The sequence below is a fragment of the Eubalaena glacialis genome, chromosome 18 (assembly GCF_028564815.1).
Source record: "Eubalaena glacialis isolate mEubGla1 chromosome 18, mEubGla1.1.hap2.+ XY, whole genome shotgun sequence".
Classification (NCBI taxonomy): domain Eukaryota; kingdom Metazoa; phylum Chordata; class Mammalia; order Artiodactyla; family Balaenidae; genus Eubalaena; species Eubalaena glacialis.
In genome coordinates this window covers 10,273,597-10,300,826 of record NC_083733.1, presented here as the reverse complement: position 1 = coordinate 10,300,826, position 27,230 = coordinate 10,273,597, and the positions used below count along the sequence as shown (strand labels likewise).

The window sequence follows — 27,230 nt, the reverse complement described above, 5'->3', positions numbered from 1 at the left end:
ATGTTGAGCTGTCTTGTGTGGGACCCCCAGAGATGCTGCGCTCTGTTCATATGAACGGGCCCTTCCTGTTCATATGAGCAACTCAAGGTATGAGGGCTGAAATGGTGGAAGGAGGGTCAGGACTCAGTTTTTCTACTCCTGTCTGTCCAAGGCTCTGTTGGGGCCAGGCTGCTCTGGCCTTCTGAAAGAGGGGTCCCCTACAGGCTATTTCCTAAGACCCCACCTGAGCTTCTCTCCCGCCCCTGTCTTGGAGCTGCCTCTCCAACAAAAATGCGCCATGTTGTTTGACCCTCAAACATTCCATGAAGTGAAACCAGACTGTCTGCCCTCTGGGCCAGAACAGAAGGTGAGTTGTCACCGGTCCGTCACCCCAGGAGGCCCCAGCGCTCACGGGACCGTGTCCTAGGAGAAACTTCGGGAATGCGAAAGTCACCTCCCTCCTACCCTCTGTCCCAAAGCTGCCTGTCGTGCTCGGTGATGACCTGTCCTTAGGAAACCCAACTGTGCTGAGACCAAGTGTTTTAGGCACCAAGTGGGGAGCTGGGCTCATGTTGGGCCGTGGGACTCATTCTGGCCAAATCCCTTCATGAACATGTCCCTCTGTCCCCCCAGGTGACCAGATTCTTGGAAGCAGGACTCTGCCAGTAGGTTGCACTGGTGGGAGGGGCAAAAGCAGGGCAGATGCCCACCCCAGCCCAGCTTGGGAGCGCCTGCAAACTGCCTTAGGAGGACCCAGTACCACCATCTAACTGTAATTAGTCTCTGGGGGCTCTTTGAGAAATATATTTCTATGCCCAAACCTGATTCATCCCAACATTCTTTCTATATTCTTCCCTTAGTTATTACCCACATCTTACCCTTCTCCCCGCTCCGTGTCTATAGTGGAAGGGAAAAACAAGAAAATATTTACTCTTGGTGAGCACATACATTTCCCGCCCCCTCCCCATCATTGATGTAAAGTTGTAACTGCCCAAGGAATGTGGGGCAGACCTTGTCCGCATCCAAGCAAGGGATAAAGCAAAGAAGCTGCTGGACCTTCCTTCCAAGCCTCCCCTTCTAGAAAGGGCACATCTGCCCAGTCCCAGCCCTCAGTCGCCCTCTGACACTGTGAGTCCTCTTTGACTACCTTGCTCTTTGCTCATCAAACTTCTGTCATTTCTGCTACTTCATCCATTCAACACACAGCTACTGAGACCTACGTAGGGGGACCCACTGCTGTGGATAAAGGCAAATAAGATGTGGTCCTCCCCTTAAGGAGTTGACAGGCTAGTGGGAGACACAATAGAAAGAGATTTTTAAAAAGGAGGAGAGAGAGATGGAGAAGGAGGAAGAGGAGGGAAGAGGAGAGAAGAAGAACCACAGCACGGCGTGAAAGATGGTTGAGAAATGATATGTGTGGGTTTTAGGGCAAAGCAGGAGATATTAACTCCTCTGGGGATATCCAGGAAAGCTTCCTGGAAGAGGTGGCTTTGGAAGCCTGCTTATTGAACACCTGCTCTGAGTCTTCTCTGGTGAACCACATCACATGTGTTACCTCCTTTGACCCACATTTGACCTCTTTGACCTTGTGGAGTAGACGTTATCATCCCTGACTTAGAGAAGAAGAATCTGCCACTCAGCCAGCTTACGTGGCAGCTCCAGGACGTAAGTGGTCTGGGATCTGAGAGCTGTAGCTTGCTCTACAACCTTGGATGGGTCTCATTTCTATTTAATTGTTTTGATGTCAGCACAGAGAACTTGGGCTTAGTGACAAGGAGACTCGGGTTTAAATCCCATCAGTTCCCGCTGCTAGTACTTAGCTTTTCTGAGCCTCGGTTTCCAATGACCAGCAGGATAACCTTGTTCTTTCTGAGCCTTCATTTCTGAGCCTGTCTTCATGATGGGAGTATGATGTTGGCAGGATAAAATGAGATATATGTAAGGCGTCTGGCACAGTGCTTGACAAAGAGCAACTGGCCAGTAAGAGATGGTTCCCCTTCCTTCTCTTCTCTTAGTCTCCAGACCCTCTACTGTTCTGTAGCTTGGGGCAGTGGTTAAGATTGTGGACCCTAGAGCCAGGGGATGTTGTTTCAAATCTAGTTTCTGTTGTTGCTGTATGACTTTGGGCGGTTACATAACTTCTCTGGGCCTCAGTTCATTCTTCTGGAAAACAAGGATGACATAGTACCCTCTTCATGGAGGTCGGGATGCAGATCGAATGAGCTGGTGTTTGCAGAGCGTGGAGGACCCTGCCCAGCACACAGGAAGTTCTGTGCAGATGACACTGGATAAATAAATCTATACTCTTCACCACCTAGCCCTGCTGCTTCTCACCTGAGAGCCTCTGCAGTGAGCTTGGTGCAGGCTGAGCAGAGGAGAAGTTTGAATATTCACCTTGCAGACAACTGATGGGCAGAGCTGTGAGTGGCTGGGAAACCCGGGTGCTCAGCAGCCTCGCTGAGGCCCTGCGAGCAGGGAGGCTGAACGTCTCCAGGCATCCAGAGCTTCAGATCCTGCTAATAGGGTGGGGGATTATTTTCTCTTCCTGCATCTCTGACTCACAGAAGACTGTTAGTCATACCCTCACCTACGGGATCCCACATACTAAACCCACAGGCTCTGATGCCAACCTCGACTCAGAAAGGAGGAAGTGGATTATGGTCAAGGCCATAACTGACCAAATGAGAAGAAGGAAACTTTTAGAGCGCTGGCTCTCAGCAAGAGGCTGCACATTAGAATTACCCAGGGAGCTTATAAAATATATACTAATAACCAGACCCCACCCTGGTTTGAAATAAAACATGTGATATTAAGATATTCTGAGCATCCCAGGGGCCTTAGCCTCTGCATCACGGGGAGTGGAGTGGCGCCATGAAGGATGCACTACATCAGTGGTTTCTCAGCTTGAGCTGCATCAGGATCTGCTGGAAGGCTTGAACTCCGAGTACCAGGCTCCACCCCCAGAGGTTCTGATTCTTCAGGTCTGGGGTGGGGCCTGAGAACCTGCATGTCTAACAAGCCTCCAGAGGAGGTGACGCTGCTGGTGCTGGCAGCTCATACGGAGAAGCACTGAGCTGTATGATAGATAAAATCAATCAATGAAAGATATTATCTGCCAAGGCTTCCCCAAAAATGTGTCTACGGCTTTTTTGGATTAAAAAAAAAAAAAAAAATTCCACATTTACACCTTGAGCAATTGAAAAATGCCAGTCTCAATCAATCTTCACTTTTTTCCTCCTTCTCTCTCTCCTCCCTCAGTCACCGTCCCCTGAAGCTTCTCACTGTGGAGAGTCTCAGCACATGCATGTTACACAGAGTGTCACGCGTGGTTCAAGAGTTGTGCAGCGACAAACGAGATAAAGAAAAAGAGGAGCTGACTGATTCTGAGAGTGTGCTAGGGGAAAACATAGAATGTTCTTTGCTGCCTTTGATGGTGGGTCACATGGATCGGCCCACACAGTGGGATGTGAACTTCCCCCTCTTACAACAACTGAGTCAACTGAATTGTTGAGCAGGCAAATGACAGCACTGATCTGGGGAAAAGGAAAAATTTCTAAACCTGTGTCTGAATCCCAGCGTGGGAGTTTGTATTGTCATACGAAAAGCATACGGAGGGCTCAGGTATCCAATGTACTAGATTTTGTGATAACATTCATTTCTCTCTCCTAGTCCAAGGGCCTCTCTGCCTTGATGAAGATGAAAAAGTAAACTGACAGTTCTTTGGAGGAAAACAACCTGACCTCACCATTTCCTCCAGGCATCTTCTCTAGATAGCCCCAAGCTCATTCTCTTACATTCTTTGACTGCTAGAATGGTTTGTGGTTTCCAGGAGCTGTTTAATGTGAAAACAGCTCTTGGGAGAGGTAAACCTAATCCTGTTTTATTAGTGATTTCGGAAATGGTCAAGTTCGCAATCGAAAATTCCATTTTTCACTAAATGTAGGATAATGTGTAAACTCTCATTCTCTTTGGGAGGCTTTTCAAAAAGATTTTCTTTAGACCAGCTAAGAACCAGCCCATGTGACCTAGAAAACGTGGAACTGGAGCCACCACGGGGATCATCAAGTTCAAGTTCCCATTTCATCTAGTTTCTCTCCCCAACGCATCGTCCACATGCACTTGAGTGCATGCCCCTTATTTTCTGCATATTTGCAAGACTGTAGCGCACCAATGGGGTCTTACCCCAGTGGTTCAGTGGTTGGAATTGGCGTTCTCGCCCTATTGGTTTAGGTGTATGACTGTACTTTTAAGAGTATATTTATTTTCTAAATATCTGTTGTCTCTAGGGGAATGCAAGCTCCAAAATGACAGGGACTGTCTATAACTTGTTCAGCTTTATCTTTCCAGGACCTCTCATTGTGTCTACTCTATTTGCGGCAGTCATGAAATAGCCCTATAGTGATGGAATGAATGACAATGAAGTGACAGAGAGGCTGAGATGACACAGATGACTAGGAATCAACCAAGAGAAAAGACAAGGGAGAGGGCTGCAGGCAGTGAGACCTGCATGTGTGCAAATGTCCTGTGGTGAGAGGGGGTGGCATTTAGGAAGGACTAAGCATTTTTCCATGTGCTCAGTCCTTCCAAAGCTAGAGTTCTGGTATATGATGAGAAACAAGGCTGAGGAGGTAGAGAATATCTGTATCATAGAGGTCCTTTTTTTTTTTTTTTTAATATTTATTTATTTATTTGGCTGCTCCGGGTCTTAGATGCAGCACATGGGATCTTAGTTGTGGCATGCATGCAGGATCTAGTTCCCTGACCAGGGATGGAACCCAGGCCCCTGCATTGGGAACACGGAGTCCCAACCGCTGGACCACCGGGGAAGTCCCATAGAGGCCCTTTTACGCCATCCTTTCTTTGTCTCCTGTTTACTTGAGTCTCTGATGCTGAATCCTGAATCTCAGTGCCCTGATAGGAGCATCTATCCTAAATTCCCACTTAGTGGGTAACCAGAATTTCGACCAGTATCAGTCCTAATTCCAGAGCAGTTGTGTTAAAAACTGCCAGTTAATGAGTACTGAGTATGTACCAGACAGTGTACTAAGTCTTTTATATAAATGTATCTGCTCCTCTAGTTGTTTGTCTACTGTGCCCAGCTTTTCTGGAATAGGATCTTGCTTTGAACTGCCAGTCTGTTGATAAGAGTCAAATTTCAGGGACCCCCAAACAACTCCCTTCTGACTATTGGCCCTGGATTTCCTACTGTCTGTGCTCTGCTTGAGGGGACCCCAACAGCCCTGGAATAAGGACTGAGCTGGTTGAAATTCGTTCACCCATCTAAACCTGAGACAAAGCTATCTGGAGTGGATCAATGAAGCCTTCCACACTGATGTCAAGGACCCATGGTTTTCTCTAAGATTTCCATGTCAGCAACCTGAGTGCTTAGTGGGATGGACAAAAAGACCAATAGCAGAGTGGCTGTGGAGTCAGGAACAGCTGGTCTGACCCCAGGTTTATCACTTACAAGGTACACAACCTTGGACAGGTTCCTTTCCCTCTCTGAATCCCCATTTTCAGGTATAAAAGGGAAACAAAAAAAATGTATTCTAAAAGTGGTTTAAGGGTGTAAGGAAGCACCTTCGCCCAGTACCTGGCACATGGTGAGAGGCAGGAACCACAGATGCTGTTACTGCTGCACTGTTAGCCGCAGGGAAGGGAGGGAGAGGCTTGCTGCGGAGCTCTTACAGTCTACAGAGGGAAGGGAAAATCAATTAAAAGCAAGTACATGCAAATCTCCATTTAGTGCTGTTGCCGGGAGACTGGATTGTCTTGTTCATTTTATGTTCTGGGTCTGCAGGTAAATTGCAGAATCCTTTTTATTGAAAATTCACTCCGTCTTCCACAAGTATTTACTGAGTCCATGCTACTTGCTAGGCACGTGGGAGAAATGAGGATAAATTAGATGCTGATCTTGCATTCACCTTGGGACTTGGAGAACGGAGGGTACAGATTTTCTATAAATGTGAGGGACAGCACTTTTCTGCTTAAATACAGAATGCTGAGCATTATTTACTTTAGAAAATCATTGAGGATCTTGCAAGGGCCTCTCATTGCCTGAGTGAATTATTTAAGAGCTAAAAGAGGGGGTAGGGATGCTGTAAATAGATATGCGCTGAACTTGTGTTTACTACCCATCATTATTTATATAATAATACAAATTATGATATAATATTACATATACTACTTGTATATTATGTTAATTATATGTGCATGTATATTACATATGCACATATAATAATCATATTAATTTATTATTATCCTAATTATATAGTACGAATGGAATATTATATGCTAGGTATTACTTATTATATATGCATATATAATACTAATTGTACATATACACATATAATGCATATCATAGGTTACTCTAATTATATATACATAATTGTTCTAATTACATATACAGTTGTCCCTTGGTACCCACAGGGTGGTGGTACCCAAGACCACCCCTTTCCCCCCACAGATACCAAAATCCAAGGATGCTCAAGTCCTTGGTGTAGTATTTACATACAACCTATGCACATCCTCCCGTATACTTTAAATCATCTCAAGATTACTTATAATACCTAATACAATGTAAATTCTACATAAATAGTTGCCAGCATGTGGCAAATTAAAGTTTTGCTTTAGGGAACTTTCTGGAATTTTTTTTTTCCTGAATATTTTCGAACCATGGTTGGTTGACTCCACGGATGCAGAATCCATGGATACGGAGGGCCAACTATAATTATAATATATAATACATTTATGTATTATATATCACATATAATGTTCATATATGTTACATAATAATTTAAATATGTAAGTAACCCAGTTACTTATATAATTTCATTTTACTACCACATGTATCTTTCTCCTTAAAACGGAAACGGTAAAATTCTGCTTGGGCCAGAGGCTAGATATGCTCATTAAACCTATGCTTTATTCCCACTCTGCAAAGCTAAAGAACGTAGAAATCTGCAAAATGACGAGGGGCTTCCCCATTACATCAAACCCCTCTCATTTCTCATGCATCTATTCAACAAGTTTTACCAAACACCTGCTCTGTGCCAGGCTCTGCCCTGGGCACTGGGGTCTGGAGCCACATGCGGCACCGTCCCTGACCCCATGGAGCTCACAGATGGGTCAGGGAGCAGCCCCAGCAGGCCGTGGTGGCCACTGTCCTGGAGGAAGGTCAATGGTGGCACAAGAAGAGGCAAGAGACTCTGCCTGGGATGCTGGGAAAGGTTTCTAGAAGACGATATGCCTCAGGGGGAGTGGCTGTGATCTGCAGAAGACACTGGAAGGCCAGGCCATGACAGGAAGGGAAAGGTGTGTGGGAAAACCAGCACTGATGCAAAATAGCATGAGATGTTCTGGAGAGTAGGTAGTGGATATGCTTCCACTGCTGATATAACCATAATAATGTGAAGAAAAATAGTAATAGGAGTCCCAGTAGTAATGATAGCAAGTATTTATTAAACATTCACTCTTCCAAGCCCGTGGATGCATAATGTCATATAATCCCACAACAATCTTCGTCTTTATATAGTACTGTGTATAATGCATATGAAGACAAGTGATCAGAGGAGCTGATACTTTACTCAAGGTCACTCAGCTGGTGAGTACAGCACATCAAGGTCCACCACATCGTACCCTAATGACCTTGGCCCAGGTCCCTAACCTCCGTAAACCTCAGCTCCTTCCTCAGTAAAGTAAGGTTGAAAGCTCATTCTGAGAATGCTATGGGATGAGGGTCATGGCCAATGTCAGTGATGGCTCACGTCTGTGTGTAGTTAGGGAGTGGATATTGGAAAAGTGGAGGGCAATCACGTTAGCGCGGCAGACTGGGTCAGATCCCAGAGCGCTGGCCTTGTGCGGTCAAGGAAAGGGTGTGCATTTCGCTCTGAAGGCCATGACAGGCATGGGGAAGCTTTGAAACATATAATGAAATGCTCAGTGTTGTGTTTGAGAAAAATCACTCTGAAGTGCACGTGGAAACAGCCAGGCCGGTTAGAAAGGTGTTGTTATAATCCAGGGGAGGAAGTGACAGTCCCAAGAGATGCTGAGTGGAAACAACAAAGGTGCTAACTGGATGTGGGGCGAGGGAGGAAGAGGGGTCCAGGATGACCCCCTGATTCCTGGCTTTAGCGATGAGTGAGTGGTGCAGTTCCATCCACTGAGGTAGCAAATGCAGTGAGAGGAGTGTTATGGGTTGAATTGTGTCCCCCCACCCTCATCCAATTCATAAGTTGAAATCCTAAACCCCAGCACCTCAAAATAGGCCCTTATTTGGAGGTAGGGTCTTCACAGAGGTCAAGTTAAATGAGGTCATGAGGGTGAGCACTGATCCAATATAACTGGTGTCCTTACAAGAATGGGAAATGTGGACACAGATTGGCATAGAGGAAAGACCAATGCGAAGAGACCCAGGGAGAAGACCACCACCTACAAGCCAGGGAGGGATGCCTGGATCAGATAGATCCCTCCCTCACAGCCATGAGAAGGAGCCAACCCTGCTGATACCTTGATTTCAGACCTCTAGCCTCCAGAACTGTGAAACAATAAAGTTCTGTTTTTTAAGCTGCCCAGTTTGCGGTACTTTGTTCTGGCAGCCCTAGCAAGCTAATATGAGAAGTAACTCATTTGGAGATAGCCATGAGTTATGTTTTGGATGAGTTGAATTTGATGTGTGGTTTCTGGAGAGCCAGGTGAAGACAGATGCCAAAATGATACTTCAATACACAAGTCTGGGACTCGGTGGGACTAGAGATAGAGATTGAGGTGTATCAGGCATCTCTGCTGCTCCAGCATCTATAGCACAGTGTGATGAGGTAGCACATAGTAGGAATTTGAAAAGGAGTTGAGTGGATAAATGTCAGGCTTGCTTAAGGACAGAGGAGGGGCCACATGGTTATGAGAACCAGTTCTAAGCTCCCATGCCAGAACTAACAAGGTTAGCTCAAGCCCTGTCGAATTTTTGAGGATCGTCATGGTGGTTGCTGATATTTACACTCACTAGGAAGGAGAGTCCCTTTTTTGTTCTTTAAAATCAGGGGATAAAAAATTTAACCAAATACCAAAGCTCTTCTTAGAATAGAGAACTGTAGCCTGTCTGGAGTCTCAGGTTCACGCCTGTGTTCTGAAATATTGACCTCCAAGTGAGCGTGTCAGTAATGTGTCTATTTTAGGTAGCAACTTAAAAGTCTGCTTAGCTTTAAATGCCAAAATAAGTAGACAGCATGCATGGCATAATAGAAAATGGCAGTAGCTGGAAGTCAGGAGACCTTGCTTTGAATCTCAGGTCTGCCTCTGAAGAATTGGGTTACCTTAACCTTTCAGAGTCCCCTCTCCCTGGTCTATAAAACAATAAGGAGTGGGTAATTGGATGATCTTCCAACTCTGACATTCTCTGATTCTCTCAATGTTGCCTCTAATAGCAAATGTTGGGAAAAATCACATTTCCACAAATTGACCTTCCAACCTGATTGAGTCCATCAACATGAAGACATGTAAATAAAGTGAGAGGCTGTAATTCATATCACAGACGCCTTTGGTAGAATAATTTCCCTCAATAATTTCTGCCTTCTTAAGATGGTAGATGGAACACTGGAAAGAGACAGTACTTGGTTTTAGGATGCATCTTAATTAGCAGCAAATTGGGTTTTACTGGAAGGTTTCTGAATGCACATGATCACAGTATTTTGTCCAATGACTTAAACTTCCAACGATATTGAAAAAGGATATGGGAAGATTAACCATTCCTAACTACCTCTGTGATTTCTCTTGGACCATTCGAGATTTAAACCTCATGCACTGGCATTTTCTTTATACGCCTGGACATCTCAGCCCTGGGTGTAATAAGCCAATAAGGGGTACAGATGATTAAGATTGATTACCTATTAAGTGTCGTGTTTTGTGCCAGGTGCTGGACCTGTGTTACTTGTTGCCTCATTTAACACCCCCTGTAGCAGATGCTGTCAGCCACACCATACCTTTTCTGCACTCAACGTGCTGAAGGTTGCTTACTTAGGGCTCCTGGCTGGCTGTGGAAGCACGTTTGGCCTCTGAGGACAAGTCAGACGTGCCTAAGAGTCACTGCTGCAGAAGCAACCCTCAACCGGTATCAGACAGAAATTTGGGGGATAAATACTCCAGCTTCCTCACTACTTGGTTTGGATATCTCCGAGGCGTATTCTACACTTGCTCATGGAGTTCCTCAGAGGGACTGAGTTCCAGTTAGCGTGGTGGATACTGACTTGATAAACACACCCTTTATTGGCTGCCTTCTACCCTGGTATTTCCTGGGATCCTATTCCAGATAAAGGACTTACTCTCAAATCCTTGCCTCAGAATCTGCTTCTGGGAAATCCAAACTAAGACATCCTCCAAGATCCTAGGGAGTAGGTAGTATTAGTGCTAATTTATAAATGGAGAGCCTGAGGGTCAATGTGGTTAAATAACAGTTGTTATGTCTTGGTACTGGGGTTTTGCTGGCTTACCTTCCTCTGCACCAGTGGTTCTCAACCAGGAGAAATTTCGTCCCCAGGGGACATTTTGAAATGTCTGGAGACATTGTTGGCTGTCACAACTGGGGGCTTGCTGCTGGTACCTAGTAGGTAGAGGCCAGGGATGCTGCTAAACATCTCACAATGCACAGTTCAACCCCCTGCAACAAAGGCTAATCCAGCCAAAAAAGGTCAACAGCGGCAAGGCTGAGAAATCCTGCTCTACACCCAGTAAGACTAGCTGTTGGATGGTAGCTCTCTTGTGTGACTTGTCTGTTGTATTTCACTCCCAGGGCCAAGCTGTGGCTCAGCTGTGCTCCACTGTCCCCAACGTGACTGTCTTTGGAACAGCTTCTACTTTCAAGCATGAAGCCATCAAAGACTCCGTGACTCACCTCTTTGACAGAAATGCAGACTATGTGCAGGAAGTGAAAAGGTAAGATGTTTGCTGTAGAGAGCACCAGGATGGTCCCTGCACTTCTCTCTTAAAGAACAGGAGCATTCACTTAGAGGAGGGCTAATAATAATCATAATTGTAAACATATATATTACTAGTTCTGTGCTATTTCACACGTATTCACTCACCTAATCCTCTCAACAACCTTATTATTACCCCCATTTTGGAGACGATAAACCCGAGGAACAGAGCAGTTAAGTAAGTTGCAAAGCTAAATTGTGAGAGCTGCTATAACACTACCTTAACACAGAGAAGTTTACTTCTCATTCATTCATGTAACAGCCCCAGGGAATGTGGACTCCAACCTGGGTGTGACTGAGAGCCACCAAAGGACCAAGGTGGTGACATGATCAGATTCGGGTTTGGAAGAGTCACTGGTGCTTCACAGAGAATGAATGGGAGGGGACATCCGTCTGCTGACTGTTGTGGTCTCCCCGGGGGACACGTTGCTTTATAACATGATCCATATTCCACCTATGATCCTGACGGCCCCGTGCATGTCAACACAGGAAATCAGATGGAACACCCAGCTGCTGCCATGCTTTCAGATGATTTGTGTGTCTCACCCCTGCTGATTCCCAGGCTCTGCTCCACTCACAGCTCCTGGGGGGATTCAGCGATGTCCCAGAGCCACTGGTTCTGTATTTTCATTCTCCAGCACAAAATGGGAAGGTACAAAGGAATTAAGTTGTCCGGTTAGCACAGCATCATAACAAAGAAACAATTTCCTCCAAATCACTGATTAAGGTGAAACATTGAAGGGTTGGAGGATGGGAGATCTGGTTGTTTGAAGTGATAGATTGAGACCAGATTAGGTGAAACTTGGGAAGTTTTTTGGAAAGGAGAGTCTTCTGACAGTCTGAATTCTCAAATTTTAAAAAAAATTTTGAGTGTCAAGATTTGTGTGTCATTTAAGGTTGCCCCGGTATTTCCCATGTGATGTGAAAAGAAAGCTTTAAAGCTAGATATTGGAAATTTACCACCCGTTTCTCAGATGTCCAGAGATTGCAGGCATTTTTTCTTTAAGTATAGCTGATTTACAATAGTGTGTTAGTTTCAGGTATATAGCAAAGTGATTCAGTTATACATACATATATATATATATATATTTCAGATTACTTTCCATTATAAGTTATTAGAAGATATTGAATAGAGTTCCCTGTGCTATACAGTAAATCCTTGTTGCTTATCTATTTTATGTATAGTAGTTTGTAAAGACTTCCAGAATGTATCTTTGCCTACTTTTATAAACTTCCTTCCTTTAACTTGCATCTTTCAAGCTGTGGTCTGGAAAATGAACTACCACTTTCCCTTCAGCCATCTTTCCTTTCACCCTCTTAAGAGATATTTCTTCAAGCATCCTTTCCTCTGTTCCTGCACTGACCTGCTTAATAAATACCGAGTACCTAGCAGGTACTCTGCTAGGGCAGGAGATCCAGCAGAAACCACCTTGAGAATCACTGTCTTCATGGAGCCTGGAGTCTCGTTGGGGAACAAGGGACAAGAGATATTTTTAAAATTCATTGATTTATACTTTTGATATGTGCTTTGGTGGAGAAATGCAAGGTGCTAGTGAAATAAACATAGGCAGATGGGGAAATCAGACATGTCATCCATCAACGAGTGAGATTTGGGCTGAGAATTGAGGGCTGAGAACTTGGCTAAAGGAAGAGCATTTCTGACCAAGGAGAATGGCACGTGCTAAGGCCCGGGGTCAGGAAAGACTTGGTCAATTCAAGAATCTGAAGGGAGACTAGTGCAGCTGGAGGATGTGGTCAGAGGATGTGTGAGGTAGCGGGAGAAGAGGATCAGGAGGTGGCAGCTCTTCTGAAGTAGTGACAGTCCATAACCAGGGAGCCTCTGCAGTCCCCATGTCCCAGGTAGCTACACCATCCCCTCATCCCCTCAGTGTCCTTGACCTGCTGCCTTTAGCCCCAGAATCAGTGACTTCTTCTGATGTCAGAAGAGCCGAAGGTAACAGCATCTGAGACCCACCTGCCCACCACCTTCCTGCAAACGTGACCTCCAACAGTTCCTTCCTTACATTTTTAAGTAGATTCTGGGATTAGCCTAAAAATGACTGGGAAGCTGCAAATATGTTTGTACTCTCTGTCCCACGAATCCTACCCTCAGGATATAATCCGAAAGAAAATAAAAGCCACAGGTCCACGTTGCTTGCTGCAGACCCAAGCACTGGTTCTGCTTCATTGCAGGTGCTCAGGATGTGACGACAGGGTGAATTACAGCATTGTCTGTAAAAGCTAAAATTCAGAACCAGCCCCCACTATCAACAGAAGGGAAACGGTTCGGTAGATTACACTACACCCACACACTTGAGTATTATGCAGCCCCTTAAAAAATGATAATTATGAAGACTCTGTCAGAAAATGAAAAAAATACCTGTGGTAGCATATTGAGTGAAAAAAAGCAGAATGCCAAATTCCAGCTACACTGTGATCACAGCTTTGTATAAATTCTTGGCGTGTGAAGGCATAAAAGGAAAGGGGAAAAAAAATCCACCCACTGAGATGCAATAGGAGTGGAATGCTGAGTGATTTTTCTTCCTTTTCTGATCATGGATATTGTTTGTTACACTGTGTTGTGTGTAATCAACTAGAAAAAATAATAACATAAAATTTCTTGGGATGAAAATTCTTTTATCCACCAGTCACTCAGTAAGATTCTTTTGAATATGTTTGCAGCCTAGAGCCAGGCATTATAAAGGGAATAGGGGGAAAAAAATATTTATAATACAGACATAACCTTTATGTCACTTCCCCCTTCTCTGTTCGGGAGGAGAAAGAAGAGGATGCTTGAAACCAAGTGGAAGAGTTAGAAGCCTTGAATTGTGTGCATCTGACTGTAAGGGCTTTAAAAATAAAGAGGGAAGAAAGACCAGAGAGCACGCCAAGGTGGACAGCCCCAAGCGGGTGCTTGAAGAGTGGGAACTATTTTAGTTGGTAGAGAGAGGTAGGGAGCGAGTCCTGGGCAAGGCGAGGGGGCACCAGGCTTTGTCTGTCTCCTCCCACTCTGCTGAGCATTTCAGTGAGATCACTGTAGGTGCATCCTGCAAGATGAAAATTCCTTACCTTATGTAAAAAACTGAGACCTAGTGGAAATTAACAAGAGTCTAGCCACCAGGAGAGAACAGAGAGGAAGCGATCAAGAAAGGATTCCTAGAAGAGGTACTGCTACGTGCATGTGGGAACCGTCAATAGTAAACTTTTACTAAGCAGCCTACTGTGCGCCAGGCACAGTGCTGGCACTCTGACATCGCCTCATCCCTCTGTCACGAGCTTGGAGGTGATGGTTAAAGCTAAGGCACAGATGAGTTCTCAGAGAAAAAGGAATTCTGAACGAGAAGAAGTGTGTGGAGAGCCAAGGACCCAACTGGAAATGAAAGTTACAGTAAAGGGGAATTAATTTCTCGACAAAGTTGAAGGGCTGCTTACCCAGTAACGGCTCTATTGCAACTACCACCACTCAAGAGAAATTCTCCACTGATCCGAGTGGATGGGAAGCAAAGAGGCGGTATTCTCAATAAAGGAGCAAGGGGTTGGAGACCAAGGAAGGACAGACAGGAAAGTCTCGGATCAGCAATCCCAAAATATCTTGCTGCTGAATTTGGCCCAGAGAATCGCTGAGCTGGGGCTATTTCTGTCTGCTGTTTAAGTCTGCAGAGATATATGAGAGAGGGAGAAAGCAGAATAGGAACTGTTGCCTTTAACCCTCTGCCCTTACCGTCTCTGCTTTTATGTAATTACAATTACACATATGCAGGCGAGGCAGACACTCCCAGAAATTGGGGGGCGGGGTTGAGGTAAGAAATGAGGATGGCCTCTGTGCCTCTGATGGGCTACCTGCTCTGCTTGTGATATTCATGATTATTCCATTAAAAGATGCTGCTAAGGTGCTTTTCAGTGTAAGGATGACCAAGGGAGGACCTGGCCCAAGCTTACTTGCGGGGCCTGGAGCAATTTAAGCAGACCCACTATCCAGTTCCGTCTGATCCACTGATTGAGCTTATAAGGACTGAACAGGGGATGGAGCGCTTTTCAATTTTGCAACTCTCACCTGAAGGGACATTGCTGGCCTCTAAAGGAGCAATGTCTGCTTAAAGGTTTGACTTCTACAGCAAAGTGTCCTCACCCTCAGGGCCCTGGGAGTGACACCTGCCTCTACCCAGCTCCTCTTCCACAGAATCCATCTCCTCCCCCACTCTTGGCCCCCAGTTCACCACTGACCTTCTAAAGGATGCAGTGACAGCAATGGGGAGTGAATTGTGGCTTATTTGACCCCTGTGCATGGCCAAACCCTGTCTTGCCTGATTCAGCTATAGAAATGCCAAGAGAGATGTGGGAGGAGCAGGTGCCTGGATATGCAGGAGACCTGCAGTGTCTCCTTCCAGTGTAAAGCCCAGTGGAGCAACCCCCAGCTTTGCTCAGCCCTCGCTGGGAGCTAGAAGTGGCAGTGGTGGTCACCCCTGGGCTGGCCACAGCCCACCCTATAAAACCCTACTCCATCTCTGGGGCCCTCACTTGGTTTCTGGATGTGATGGATCAAACCAGGGTCCGCCCATTTCCCGCAGTCACCTGACCCCACTGAGCCTCAGTTTCCTCATCCATCAAATGGGTATAACAAAGGCCCTGAGTCTCAGGGTTGGCATGAGGTGTCATGAGATGAGACTTAGGAAGGCTCAGCGCTGTGCCTGGCACACAGTAGGTGCTCCTGAATGTGGGACTTTAGGAATAGCTAGAAGGTCAGAATGTCTGGCGTGGTTAGTGGGAGGTGAGGATGGGGAAGTGGGCAGAGCTTATGGTCACCCATTGCTGTGGGCCTGCCCTGCATTTCTGCAGAACCATAGTCCACAGGAGAGAGCAACAGGCCGAGGCGGGGCAGCTAATGCAAGGAGATGTGATTGGCAGAGGAGAGAACGTGGACCCACAAGCAGAATACGGGTATGAGGAGCATCAGGCAAGAAATGAGGAGCAGAGAATGGGCGGGTCCATCGGGGGTTCCCTGGAAGGTGTGCACAGCCTCGCATCTGGGAGGCTGCTCCTAAGCACGGGCGGCATCCTTCAGGCAAGGGGAGAGATCTTAGGGAAATGAAGTTCACAGGGAGGACTTGATGGCCCAGGAGGGCTCACTGCCACACGAGGGAGCAAACTTGGCAAAAATGGATCTGGTCAAAGTGAGAAAAACAGGTGCAGAGCTACCCGGCCCATGATGCAAGGTGGGGACCTGATCAGCGGGTCTGCGGCCCAGCCCAGAGCCCCCCACAGAGTCTGTACTCAGACCTCCCGCCTGCCTCTCCAGCCTCACCATGCAGCAAGCTCCCTCGCATCTTCTTTACTCCAGTCTTCCTGCCTACCAGGCTCCTCCTGAATGGGGCTTTTGCACATACTGTTCCCTCCGCCTGGAACACTGTTCCCACCACTCTTTCCCTACCTACCTCCTCCAACTGCCACTCATCACTTCCCCAGGGACATCTTCTCTGGCAGCCCTGATTGGGCAAACCCTCAATTTAAACAGCTTCATAGTACCTTTGTGGCACTAGACCCCATTCACTTTCAATTTAATTTTTATTTGTTTAACTGTTGATTGATGTCTGCCTAATGTAACCTCTAAAAGGGGAGAAATCAAATCTGTGTGGGCTCACCATGATACCCCCTGTGCCTAGTGTGGTGCCAGTGCTAAATATTTAAGGAACAAATTAATTACTACTGAAAAAAAAAAAAAGGCTGCCTGGACCTCTGAGTAACTGGTTTAGATGAGGGGTTTCCCAAGTGTGCAGCTGGAATCAGCAGCATCAGCATCTGGTAACTTCTCAGAAATGCAGCTCCCTGGGCCCCACCCCAGACCAAGTACAGCAGAGCTAGGAGGAGAGGGAGATGGAGGGCAAACTGCAATTGTATCTTAATGGGCCCTCCAGGAGATTCTGACACACATGTAGGTTTGAGATCCACTGGCTTAACTCCCTGGTTATGAATTTACAGGTGGGACTTGAACGGACACACCTATGAGATAAGCACTCTATTGGGTGGGAAGCTAAGCTGATCACTTTGGAAGAGGCTTTGTAATGGGCTGGATTTTGGTTAAGACCTGAGGGCTTTTGAAGGGCACATTCATACCAAGACTCAGGTGCTCCCTTCAGCAGCACATATACTAAAATTGGAATGATACAGAGAAGATTAGCATGGCACAAGCATGCACAAGAATGACACGCATATTCGTGAGGCGTTCCATATTAAAAAAAAAAAAAAAAGACTCAGCTCTCAGGGGCTTGGAGCAGTCAACTTAGTGTATGAACCCAGGAGATGCATGTGTAATTTCCTAGTTGGTGACACTCTGGACAAAGCTGTTGACGTCAGTTAGTGGCAGTTCCTGAACTTCGCTGGGGGATGAGGGTGGGGGTAGAAAAAGTGAGCGATGTGCTAAGACAAGGTAACCCTGCAAAGGCACAAGCCTGAGGAAGTGCCATTCTTGTCTGAGCAGAGCAGGGCCCAGCCAGAGTTGGGAACTCTGTGGGTAGGAATATATCCCCTACAATCCCCAGAGCCTTCCGGTTCTACCGCCCCTCCTGCATAATCTCTTTTAACCCAAGAAGCCCAGTAGATGTTTGTTAAGTACATGAGTGAGTGAATTAATAAATGTATAAATAAATGAATGGAAGAAGGGATCTTCTTCCTAATAGAGTACAAATGTGGATTCCCTCTGGAGCCCTCCATCACTGTAGGAAAATCCTCTCTATTTAACCCTTTTCCTCTAGGGGTATGTTTATAGGTTGAACTTGGAGATTGGACAAATAGAAGTTTGCAAGTTAAATTAACGTGCCTTTATAGCTTCACTGAGGAGGGAGGTGGAGAGGGAAGAAAGCCAATCCCTGGTAGACCAGAAGCCCCATGAAGACAGGGAGCTTGATGGTTTTATCACTCTTCAGCACCTTGGACAGAGCCTGGCACACACCCCAATTTCCACAAATATGAGCTGTTGATTGACTTATGGAGCAACTATTATGTGGCTGGCAATGGGCCAAGCACCACATCTGCCACCTCACTTCATTCTTAGCACAAAGAAACATGCTAGCTCCACTTTATTTTATTTTTTTTTAACTTTAAAAAAATATTTATGTAATTTATTTATTTTTATTATTTTTTGGTTGCTCCAGGTCTTAGTTGCAGCACATGCTGGATCTTCGTTGCAGCATGCGGGATCTTTAGTTGCGGCATGCAGACTTCTTAGTTGCAGCATGAGGACTTCTTAGTTGTGGCAGGCACGTGGGATCTAGTTCCCTGACCAGGGATCGAACCCGGCCCCCCCGCATTGGGAGTGCGGAGTCTTACCTACTGGACCACCAGGGAAGTCCCACTAGCTCCACTTTACAAAGGAGAAAGCTGAGGCTCAGAGAAGTTGAGCGAGGTGGCTAGACCGACTGTGATGTGCTCTGCTGGCACCACCAGCCAGGTTCTTAGCTGTCTGTGGCTTTGTGCAATTCTGAGAGTCAGACTCAGGAGGATACATCCACCTCCCGGGCTTCTGCCCTATTTATTTCTACTCCCAGAGCTCTCTCTGTTCCTGATTCTGGCAGTAAACAGTATGACACAGGAAGGAAAAGGGATTGACAGTTTGGTCCCTGACAGGTTACAATATTTTACTTTGTCTTCTCCCCATTTAGAATCTCTGCTGAAGGAGTGGACATTGTTTTGGATTGCCTCTGTGGGGACAACACTGGAAAAGGTCTCGGCCTTCTCAAACCACTGGGAACCTACATTTTATATGGTGAGCGCTAAACAGAAGCAGGGGACATGGTTGGCGACAGGCAGCACCACACGTGTGCTTACAAGGGCTCTGAAAAATGAGATGTGTTGATATGTTGGCGTAATGAGATGGGGGTGGTGTTAATATTTTAATGTTTTCTATAGTATCGCTACTGTTTTCAATTATAAAAGTGCCTACTGCCCTATTACCCCATGAGCATTTCTCATTCTAAAAGAAATAAAGCAAGGCCAAGCCAAGGTAGTGACGAGATGGGACTCGACCCACAGAAGGTGGCACAGGTGGAAAATACTAATAGCTTCAAAGGAGGTTCCAAAAATGAAGCAATAAAACAGCCATAAGAGGATGGAGAAGAGTGGCTAGGATGTGGTGGTTTTAAAAGGGAGGAACTTCACTCTTGGAGATGAAGTTGCAAGGTACAGAATCTCCTTCCTCTAAACGACTCCTGTATGTCCCAATCAAGACAGAAGCCCCGGATGGATAGAGCCCATGTCTGCCTCTACATTCACTTATATGCTCTTGGGTTTGGGAGGATTCATGAGAGACATCTGGCAGCAGGTTTTCTCCAGCAGAATGAGACCCCAGAGACTCCTCTCCCCCCTCTTCTTCTTCTCTTTGTCATAGGCAGGTAAACCAATTTAAACATTAGTCTCTGCAAAGAAAAAAGCATATCTGAAGCCAGATGTCACATTCCAAAGCCAAATGATCTTGGAGTTCTCCAATGCTTGAGATTTTTGGCACTCTGTCCCGTGGAAGTAGAGTAGAAAATTGAGCCTTAGTTCCACATAACTCAGAAAAAAACACTCATTTCCCTACTATTAGCTGAGAAGCTTATAAAAGAGATATCTGAGAGGTATAAGTAGTCAAGCATCATTTTGTCATCATCAGATCATTGTGACAGAAAGAGAAGGAAGAAACTTTCATTACTGGAGTATTCTGGCATTATGAGTAGTGGCCATGTATTTGAAAGTCTTTAGCGGTGGATGCACAGTTTTTAAATTATTACTATTGATAAGAGAAGCTATAAATGTCAGTGTAGGGATATTGGCTATGACTAACACGTGAGTCAAATACAGATGAGCATTTTATCCATCCTTATTCATTTACTGGTTCTATTTTTGCCCCAGTTCCATGACATCATTTTGGTGTATACAACTTGATCATATCACGAGTATCTAATTTATTACATCAATTACTTGACTAAGTAATCAAAGCCTAGTGCTGTGAAGCTTGTACCCCGTAAAAGTCACCCCATAAAAGGAGAAGCAGTGATTAACTGGCTACTAGTTTACCAAGGCCAAAGAACTAAGTTTAAGACATACATTGTTTTTTCATTTAATGGTTCTCTGAGAGGAACTTACTCCCAAATCTGTGGGGGGAAGGCAGGAAAGTCGCTGAAAAGGCACCACTAAGGTATAGTATCTCTTAACCCCCGCCCAACCCAGAATGGCAGAAAGGGGTTTTTCCTTTCTGTAAGAGCATGTTAGGGAATCTTTCCTGACTCGACTTCCTGTCTTAACTCTGAATATTGCTTGTTCCCATCAGCAAGCCTCCGTTCCCCACACCATTGGTCTCAAGTGGTTTTCACCTTTCTGCCCAGACCTCTTTGGAACTCACACATGGGTCACACCATTTCCTTGGCTTGTGAACCTATTTTCACCCTCATCTGCTCCTCTCTACCCCATCTTTCCATCCATCTAAATTCTAATTCAGCCCCGCCTCTCTCCACTACTTAAATGCCCAGCCAAGGTCAGCTCCCCAAGCCCCTCACTTGCCGAGAAATCAAATTCAAGACATAAAGTAATCTCACAAAGGAGTTCATTTCTCGGTCTCAGAGAATGGAACCAACAAGAAATTTCGGCAACTCATCATTTTATTAGAATGTTGGCTTAAATCACATTTTTGCCACGTGACCTGTTGTCCAAAGTAATGAAATAGTCACCTTGAGAAATGTTACTTCCTCTCTGATCCAGTGATACTTAGTTAAAATTAAGTCAACTCGACGCCACCCACCCCCTCCAATTCCCTCATTTTTCCAAGGCTGACCTAAATTTCTTTTCAAGTTCTTGACAGTTCTGGGCCAGACAACTGCCATTCTTCCACGCAAACCAAGAGATGTTGATTTTCGTTAGCTTGATTTGGGAATCTTCCATTTGCAGGTTCATCCAACATGGTGACTGGAGAGACCAAGAGCTTCTTTAGCTTTGCAAAATCAGTAAGTATCCATGCACGTCTAAAGTACGCGGGTGGTGTGGTGCTTGGCATGTTGTAAGCTCTTCCATCCAAGGACGTGGACCGAATAGCCTAAATCTTGCTTGTCCTTCATCTGCATCATTCATTTGCAAGAAAGCCTGCATTCTCAACCTGCTCACCACACATGGACAGGACTGTGACTTGGGCCACTTTTGTCCAAATGCAGCAGAGAAATGAGAGTGCCCGAGAAACTCCAGAAAACTGTATTTTGATTTCAACAGAGATTGTTTAAGTGTTGGTCTTTTTAATCCCTGGTCAAGAATAAACTTAGCATTAGTGCACTTTACTTGGTCCACGGAGAGACCAGCCTTTCAGTTTGGCCACTTTCTGACCAGGTCTCTAGGGCTACTTGAGATTTCTCTGTAGCCCCATCTGACTGGCTTGGAGAGACAATAGGACTCGACACTTTCCGCACGCTCCTGGGGTGACTTTTTGACACAGGCGAGTGTGTGAACCGCTAGCTTATTACGTGCTCATGCTCTGAACACAGTGGTTACTGTGTCTGCAGTTGAGAAGCTGCATCCCTGGGCACTCACCCCACCACGAAGCTCCTCAGGTCTACATTCCCACCTGGAGCCACACTTACTAGAATTAAACTAATTTGGGCTTGAACTTCCATTTTGACGCCTGTCCCCACCACAGGGGGCCGCCGTGTCTCATCAGAGCTTGCCTTTGTCCTCTCTCCTCTTAGCCTCCTCTGCAGCCAGTGAGGCACTGATGGGTTCACTCGCTTTGCAAGCACCTTCTGAGCACCTCCTATTTGTGGTGCTGTGCCAGGCACCAGGATACCACAGCGAATGAGACAGGTGCATGTGAGGCCCTCGCGACTCTTGCGTTCTAATGAAGGAGATGATGAAATAAGTAACACATATTAATAAGATGATTGTAAATAGTCATAAAATCTCGGAAAGGGATGAAAACAGGGTGCTGAAGTAGAAGACAGCAGAATGGGGTGGAAGCACTGTGAATAGGGCGGTCAGGCAAAGCCAGGGAAAGGGGATTAGAATTTACTCTTTGTGGCACTGTGGGATATCCATATGCCCCCAAAGTGCCAACACTGGCTGCCAAAGGCTTCATCTCCAAACACTCCCTGATTCTGGAATGATTAGTACTCCCTGCCCTGTGAGATTAGAATTAAAGGGCCTCGGTTTGCATTTGAGCTTTAAAGTTCAGGTCAAGGTTATCGCAACTTCGGGATAAACAGGGGAGCAAGAACGGAGTCTAATGAAGGATGCTGTCTGGAGCGTGTCCCCTGAAGACAGGCTTTGTGTCACTCGCAGCTGTTTTGTTGCTGTGGCTATAATTAACACGATGCTGACGGCCTGCTCTAGGGAACCAAATTGGTCCCAAATTACATACAATTGTAAGAAGTGTTTTCCCTTTCTCCCCTACATGCACAATCACAACACACAGCGCTAATGAAATAATTGCAGTGTGCCCACGTTCAGTGAAGGCACTCGTGAAAACAGCCAAGATGGAGGGTACGACTCTCCTGCTCAAAGCAAGGGTGCCAACTAACCAGAAGGCTTTGTAGTTGGAGGTCAAGAATGAAGACTGTTCCCTTTCAGAGGCCGGGTTCAGTATTTGTTGTTCAGTTAGAAGCAAACTGAAGGTAGGGCATGCTGAGGAGTGGGATGATGACTTTGTTCTGGAAGGTTCTAGAAAGGCATTTTCTTCTATACATTGGAGAAAGGCTTAGAAATTAAAGGCATATTTGGAATCACACAGGAATTTCTCACTCAGCTATCTTAATGATGTTCCCCCTTAAAACTCTTACGGAGCTTGTGTTCACATGCCATTTGCTTTTAGATCCTAACGATGACGATAATAGCAAATGAAGTCAACATTTCGAGAGCAGTCTGACTCCAAATCCAGAGCTCTTACTCGCTCGATCCAAAATCTCTCTCCAACTTAAGGTGATAAAAATATTTCATATTTATAGAGCACGTACTATGCACCAGACACTGAGCTAAGTACTTTGTATGTATCAACACATTTATTCCCCATGACGACCCCATGAGGTACAGTAGGGAAACTGAACACAGAGAGGTTAAGTGATTTGCTTAAAGTTGCACAGCTAGCGAGTGACAGAACTGGGATTCAAAACCAGGCATTCAGCTCTAGAACACAAACACAATTGGGCAGCAATTGTAGCTTCGGCAAGCATTTCATTTCACAAACGCTTTGTGGAAGCGCTGCAAATACACTGTGAATCAAGTTACTAATCATTTCTCTACCTTTGCTTTTGTGGCAAGCAGCCCACCGCCAAATACATATCTCTCCAAGAGCTGGCCCCCAGGCCCTTGGGGAGCGTATTTTGGTAAAAAATGTTGTCCCTTGTCCCTGAACCTTGTCCCTGTTTACAACCTGTCTTTCTTACACTTATTTTCCAACAATCTGATTTCCCCACTTAAAAAACACAAGATGTTTTACTTTTTTGAGCTTCCTCAATCCTGGAAGGAGGCAGGATGTAAAAGAAGCACACCGATAACATAACTATTATAAATGTTCCTAAGTGTCCATCACACTCCTCTTTGCTTTCTATATTAAACTATTAAACATTTTGATCTCTTAGCACCCTCTAGAAGCTGGACCTTTGAATTTCTAAATTCTAACCAGCCCCAGAAGAAACACAATTAAATCAGAACAAAGCAGTTGGATCACCATTTCTGTAGTTTGTTAATGGATTATCTACTTATTTTCATGTCTGGAGTGGGAGATGAAAGACAGGAAATATGGGAGCCATATGTGCCAGATGTGGGTATCCCACTTAGGACTTCAGTGCTAGTGACAGTTGGGGCTGGATAATTCTGTTTCGAGGACCTGTCCTATGTATTGTAGGTTAGCAGCATCCCTGGCTTCTTCCCACTAGATGCCAGTTGATTCCCCCCTTGAGTTATAACAAAAAACATCCCCAAACATTTACCAAATGTCCCTGGTGGGTAAAACCGCCCCCAGTTGAGAACCATCGATGTAGTTCCAACACTGTGGCTTCATCGCTCCATTATGCTGTTCTGTCTTCCTATATTATGCTTCCTTCCTCTTCTTTATCTGATGCATTTTGACCCACCTCTCCAGCCTTGCTGTTGTTCCCCCAAGGAAAGCTGCTCGCGCAGGCAGAGGCATCACTCCCACCACGTCCCCCCACCCCTCCCCGCTCCCTTCACCAGCCCCATCACCACCACCGCCATCCACTAAGCCAAACGCTTTACGCTAAATTCTCCCAGGAAACCTCGGAGGCAGCATCCTGCCACTGTATGTTGCTGAGAAAAATGAAGCACAGAGAATAACAGGGAGCAAATTGTAGAGCCAGGATTCAACTCCAGATCTGATGGGCCCAGCCGTGTGACTTAACATTCCGATCACCGGTGGTCTAGGAGTTGTTTTTGTAAAGGGCTGTGCCCCACCTACATCCCGAGCTCTTCTGGGAAGCACCACTGTGCACCTGTAGCAGTGCCCAGCCAAAGAGGTGCTGACAGAAACACACCAGCGAGAGCTACCAGCTGGGCAGCTGGAATCCACCCAAGTGCAGCCCCATTGTCTCCCTGCAACGCTACAAACATGGCCTGGCATTGATTGCTTGTAACCCACACCTTCTCTCTTTCCAGTGGTGGCAGGTTGAGAAGGTGAACCCCATCAAGCTATACGAAGAGAACAAAGTCATCGCTGGGTTTTCCCTTCTAAACCTGCTCTTCAAACAGGGCCGTGCTGGCCTCATTCGAGGAGTGGTGGACAAGCTCATTGGGCTCTACAACCAGAAAAAGGTCAAGCCCGTGGTGGACTCCCTGTGGGCCCTGGAGGAGGTAAGGATGATGTTTCTCCAGCGAATAATCTCTGTCTTTTTAGTCAGCTTTGGGCAGCCAGATCCGATCTTTTATTAAGTGATTTTTCTCCAGGTTTGTTTGCTTTAAATGAGGGTCCTAAAAGTCACTGTCCCGTAGTATAGAGTGCTTTGGATGTAAGAAATACTTCAAGTTTCGTAGTGGTTCTCAAACCACGTGTGTCAACATGCCATTCATGCCATGAACCCTTCCCGGGTAGGTCATCAAATCTTGATGGGTGTGTACGATTCACCTTGGTTACAAGAGAGCGTGTACATTGTGCAGCGTCAGTTATATCCTCACCATGTGGGTACGTGAGATCAAGGTCAGGGCGGACAATGGTTCAGAGTTGAAATGATTTGTGTGCCAAGCCCGGATGCTTGGAGCCCCTTCCAGACGTTGTTAGCTGTCACCCTGGGCACTGTAATTATTAATGAATTGTTGGATCTAGAGTTTGACTGAGTCTTTTTATTAACTGATCTGCCAAAAGTTCTAGTATTTGAAAGCATTCCTTGATCACAAAAAAAAATTAAGAGCCCCTTGTGTCACCTTTAAGGATACTGAAGTGTGAACTGACCATACTGGTTCAGGGGAGATGTGCTAGGAAGAGGCAGCATCTAGAAAATTCTTCAGGACAAGGGAAGTTTTGGACATTTGGGAAGCCAGTCACGGTAGCTGCCCGTGAGGATAAAATGAAGAAATGTGGTCTAGGTTTCAAGAGGCATTCCACTAAGAAATCTTCCTAGGTCAGGATGTCATGACCTTGGCGTCAGGGAGCCATGAAGCCCCTGAGAAAGATGTGGGAGTGTGTTTTTTGTTCGTTTGGCTGGTTTCTGCATTTTGCATGGGTGAGTGTCTTACAGTAAAAGTACGTTTTTGTACTTTGGGGAGTCACGGACACCTTTGAAACACTTAACAAATATAAAATTCCATGGAACAGATAGTGGCTGTCATCCTGGCAAGAAAGCAGGTGTTATTTGCTTAATGGACTAGGTTGGCCAAAATCTAATGGCTTTCCTAAGCACAGAAATCCCCCCCAAAAAAGCTTTGTGGGAGTCACCATGTAATCAGAGATGCCTGGTCCTGGATCCATGGATCAGGCCTATATACGCCTCTCTGATACAGCAATATCATGAATGATACTTTAAAAACTCGACCACCAAAACCCTTTGTTTCTTATGGTAAAAGAAATACATGCTTATTATAGGAAATTCCTAAATTAGCCAAAAACATAAGGAGGAAATAAACTGCAAGTCCACATTCCAGAGATAGATAACATTGTTAATATTTTGGTTTGCTTCCTTCCAGTCTTTTTTCTACAGCATATGCTCACTGTAATTCAATTTGTTACTAAATCAAATCAGATAATCATACATTCCTTCTGTTGTGTCATTTCTAAGATGGTTAACCTATTGTTATACTTGAAAATGTTTTAATTTAATGGTCAAAATGTTTTAATTTAATGGATCAAATGTTTTAATTCAATGGGTCAAACATCCATATGGTATTCACTATGGTATGTCAGTGGAATAGAGAAGGGTTGGACTGCAGAGTGGCTGGGTCTCAGAGGTCAGGGAGGAGAGAAAATTTGAGCTACTTGAGACCAGGGCTAAGAGATTAACTTGACCATAGAGGAAAGAAGGGGACTTAAGCTCACTGCCCAAAAGGGACCCAACGAATCTTGTAGCATTTAAGTGAGGGTTGAAATCGAAGAGGGGTCTGGTTGGCCCAGTGGGTCCTTGGTTTAGTACTGGAAATCATTCCTTGGTTACAACACAACTGAATCACCAAATATGGATTGAATATCTGTTACATGCCCGACAATGTGCAGGTGTTGGGGGTACAGTGGCAAATAGATGGCCAAGATCCCTGAGTTTCAAGGAGCTCACTTTCAGAGGGGTGGGGAGGGGCAGAAAATACTCAAGTGAACTAAAAATAAGTAGGGTATTCTCCAACTGCAGTAAGTTCTGGAAGGAGGTAAATTAGGGAATATGTTGGCGAGTAAGTGGAGGGGGGAGACACAGAGCAATATTTTTCAACGTTTTTTTTCATTATTGCCCCCTAAGGAGCTTTTTTAGACTTTTTTTTTCTTAATCAACCACCTCTATGAAATTTTAGTACCATAGATACACCAGCTATCTACCTACCTACCTATCATCTATCTGTTTATGTCCTGTATGTATATTTGTGCTTTACATACATTAGAAGAGTAAGATTTTTAAAAATCCTCCAAGAATCCATTTTTACCCCTTTGGGGGTGGCCCCGCTCCCACTGAGAACGCATGCTGTAGAGTGGCTTTCGATAAGGAAGGCTAGGTGTTGTTTGAACTGGGACATGAAAGAGGAAAAAACTGGAAGAAGAGTATGCAAGGCAGAGAGACCCTCAAAAGCAAAGGGACAAGGGAAGATAGATGTTTAGCAGCATCTCTGGTCTCTACCCAGGAGATGCCTGCA

The 27,230-nt window shown here is 45.4% G+C and overlaps 1 protein-coding gene and 1 non-coding gene across 2 annotated transcripts in view; both read left to right on the top strand.

Moving 5' to 3' along the window:
- Nucleotides 1-27,230, top strand: part of VAT1L (vesicle amine transport 1 like) — a 157,715-nt gene that overhangs the window by 55,114 nt on the left and 75,371 nt on the right. The window contains exons 4-7 of the mRNA XM_061172851.1: nt 10,763-10,905; nt 18,602-18,705; nt 20,862-20,917; nt 24,564-24,758. Coding sequence (XP_061028834.1) covers nt 10,763-10,905; nt 18,602-18,705; nt 20,862-20,917; nt 24,564-24,758 — 498 coding nt within the window. The remainder of the gene's footprint in view (nt 1-10,762; nt 10,906-18,601; nt 18,706-20,861; nt 20,918-24,563; nt 24,759-27,230) is intronic.
- On the top strand, nt 17,068-17,178 carry LOC133079252 (U6 spliceosomal RNA). The gene has a single exon (XR_009698131.1). It is a non-coding gene; the product is annotated as a U6 spliceosomal RNA (small nuclear RNA).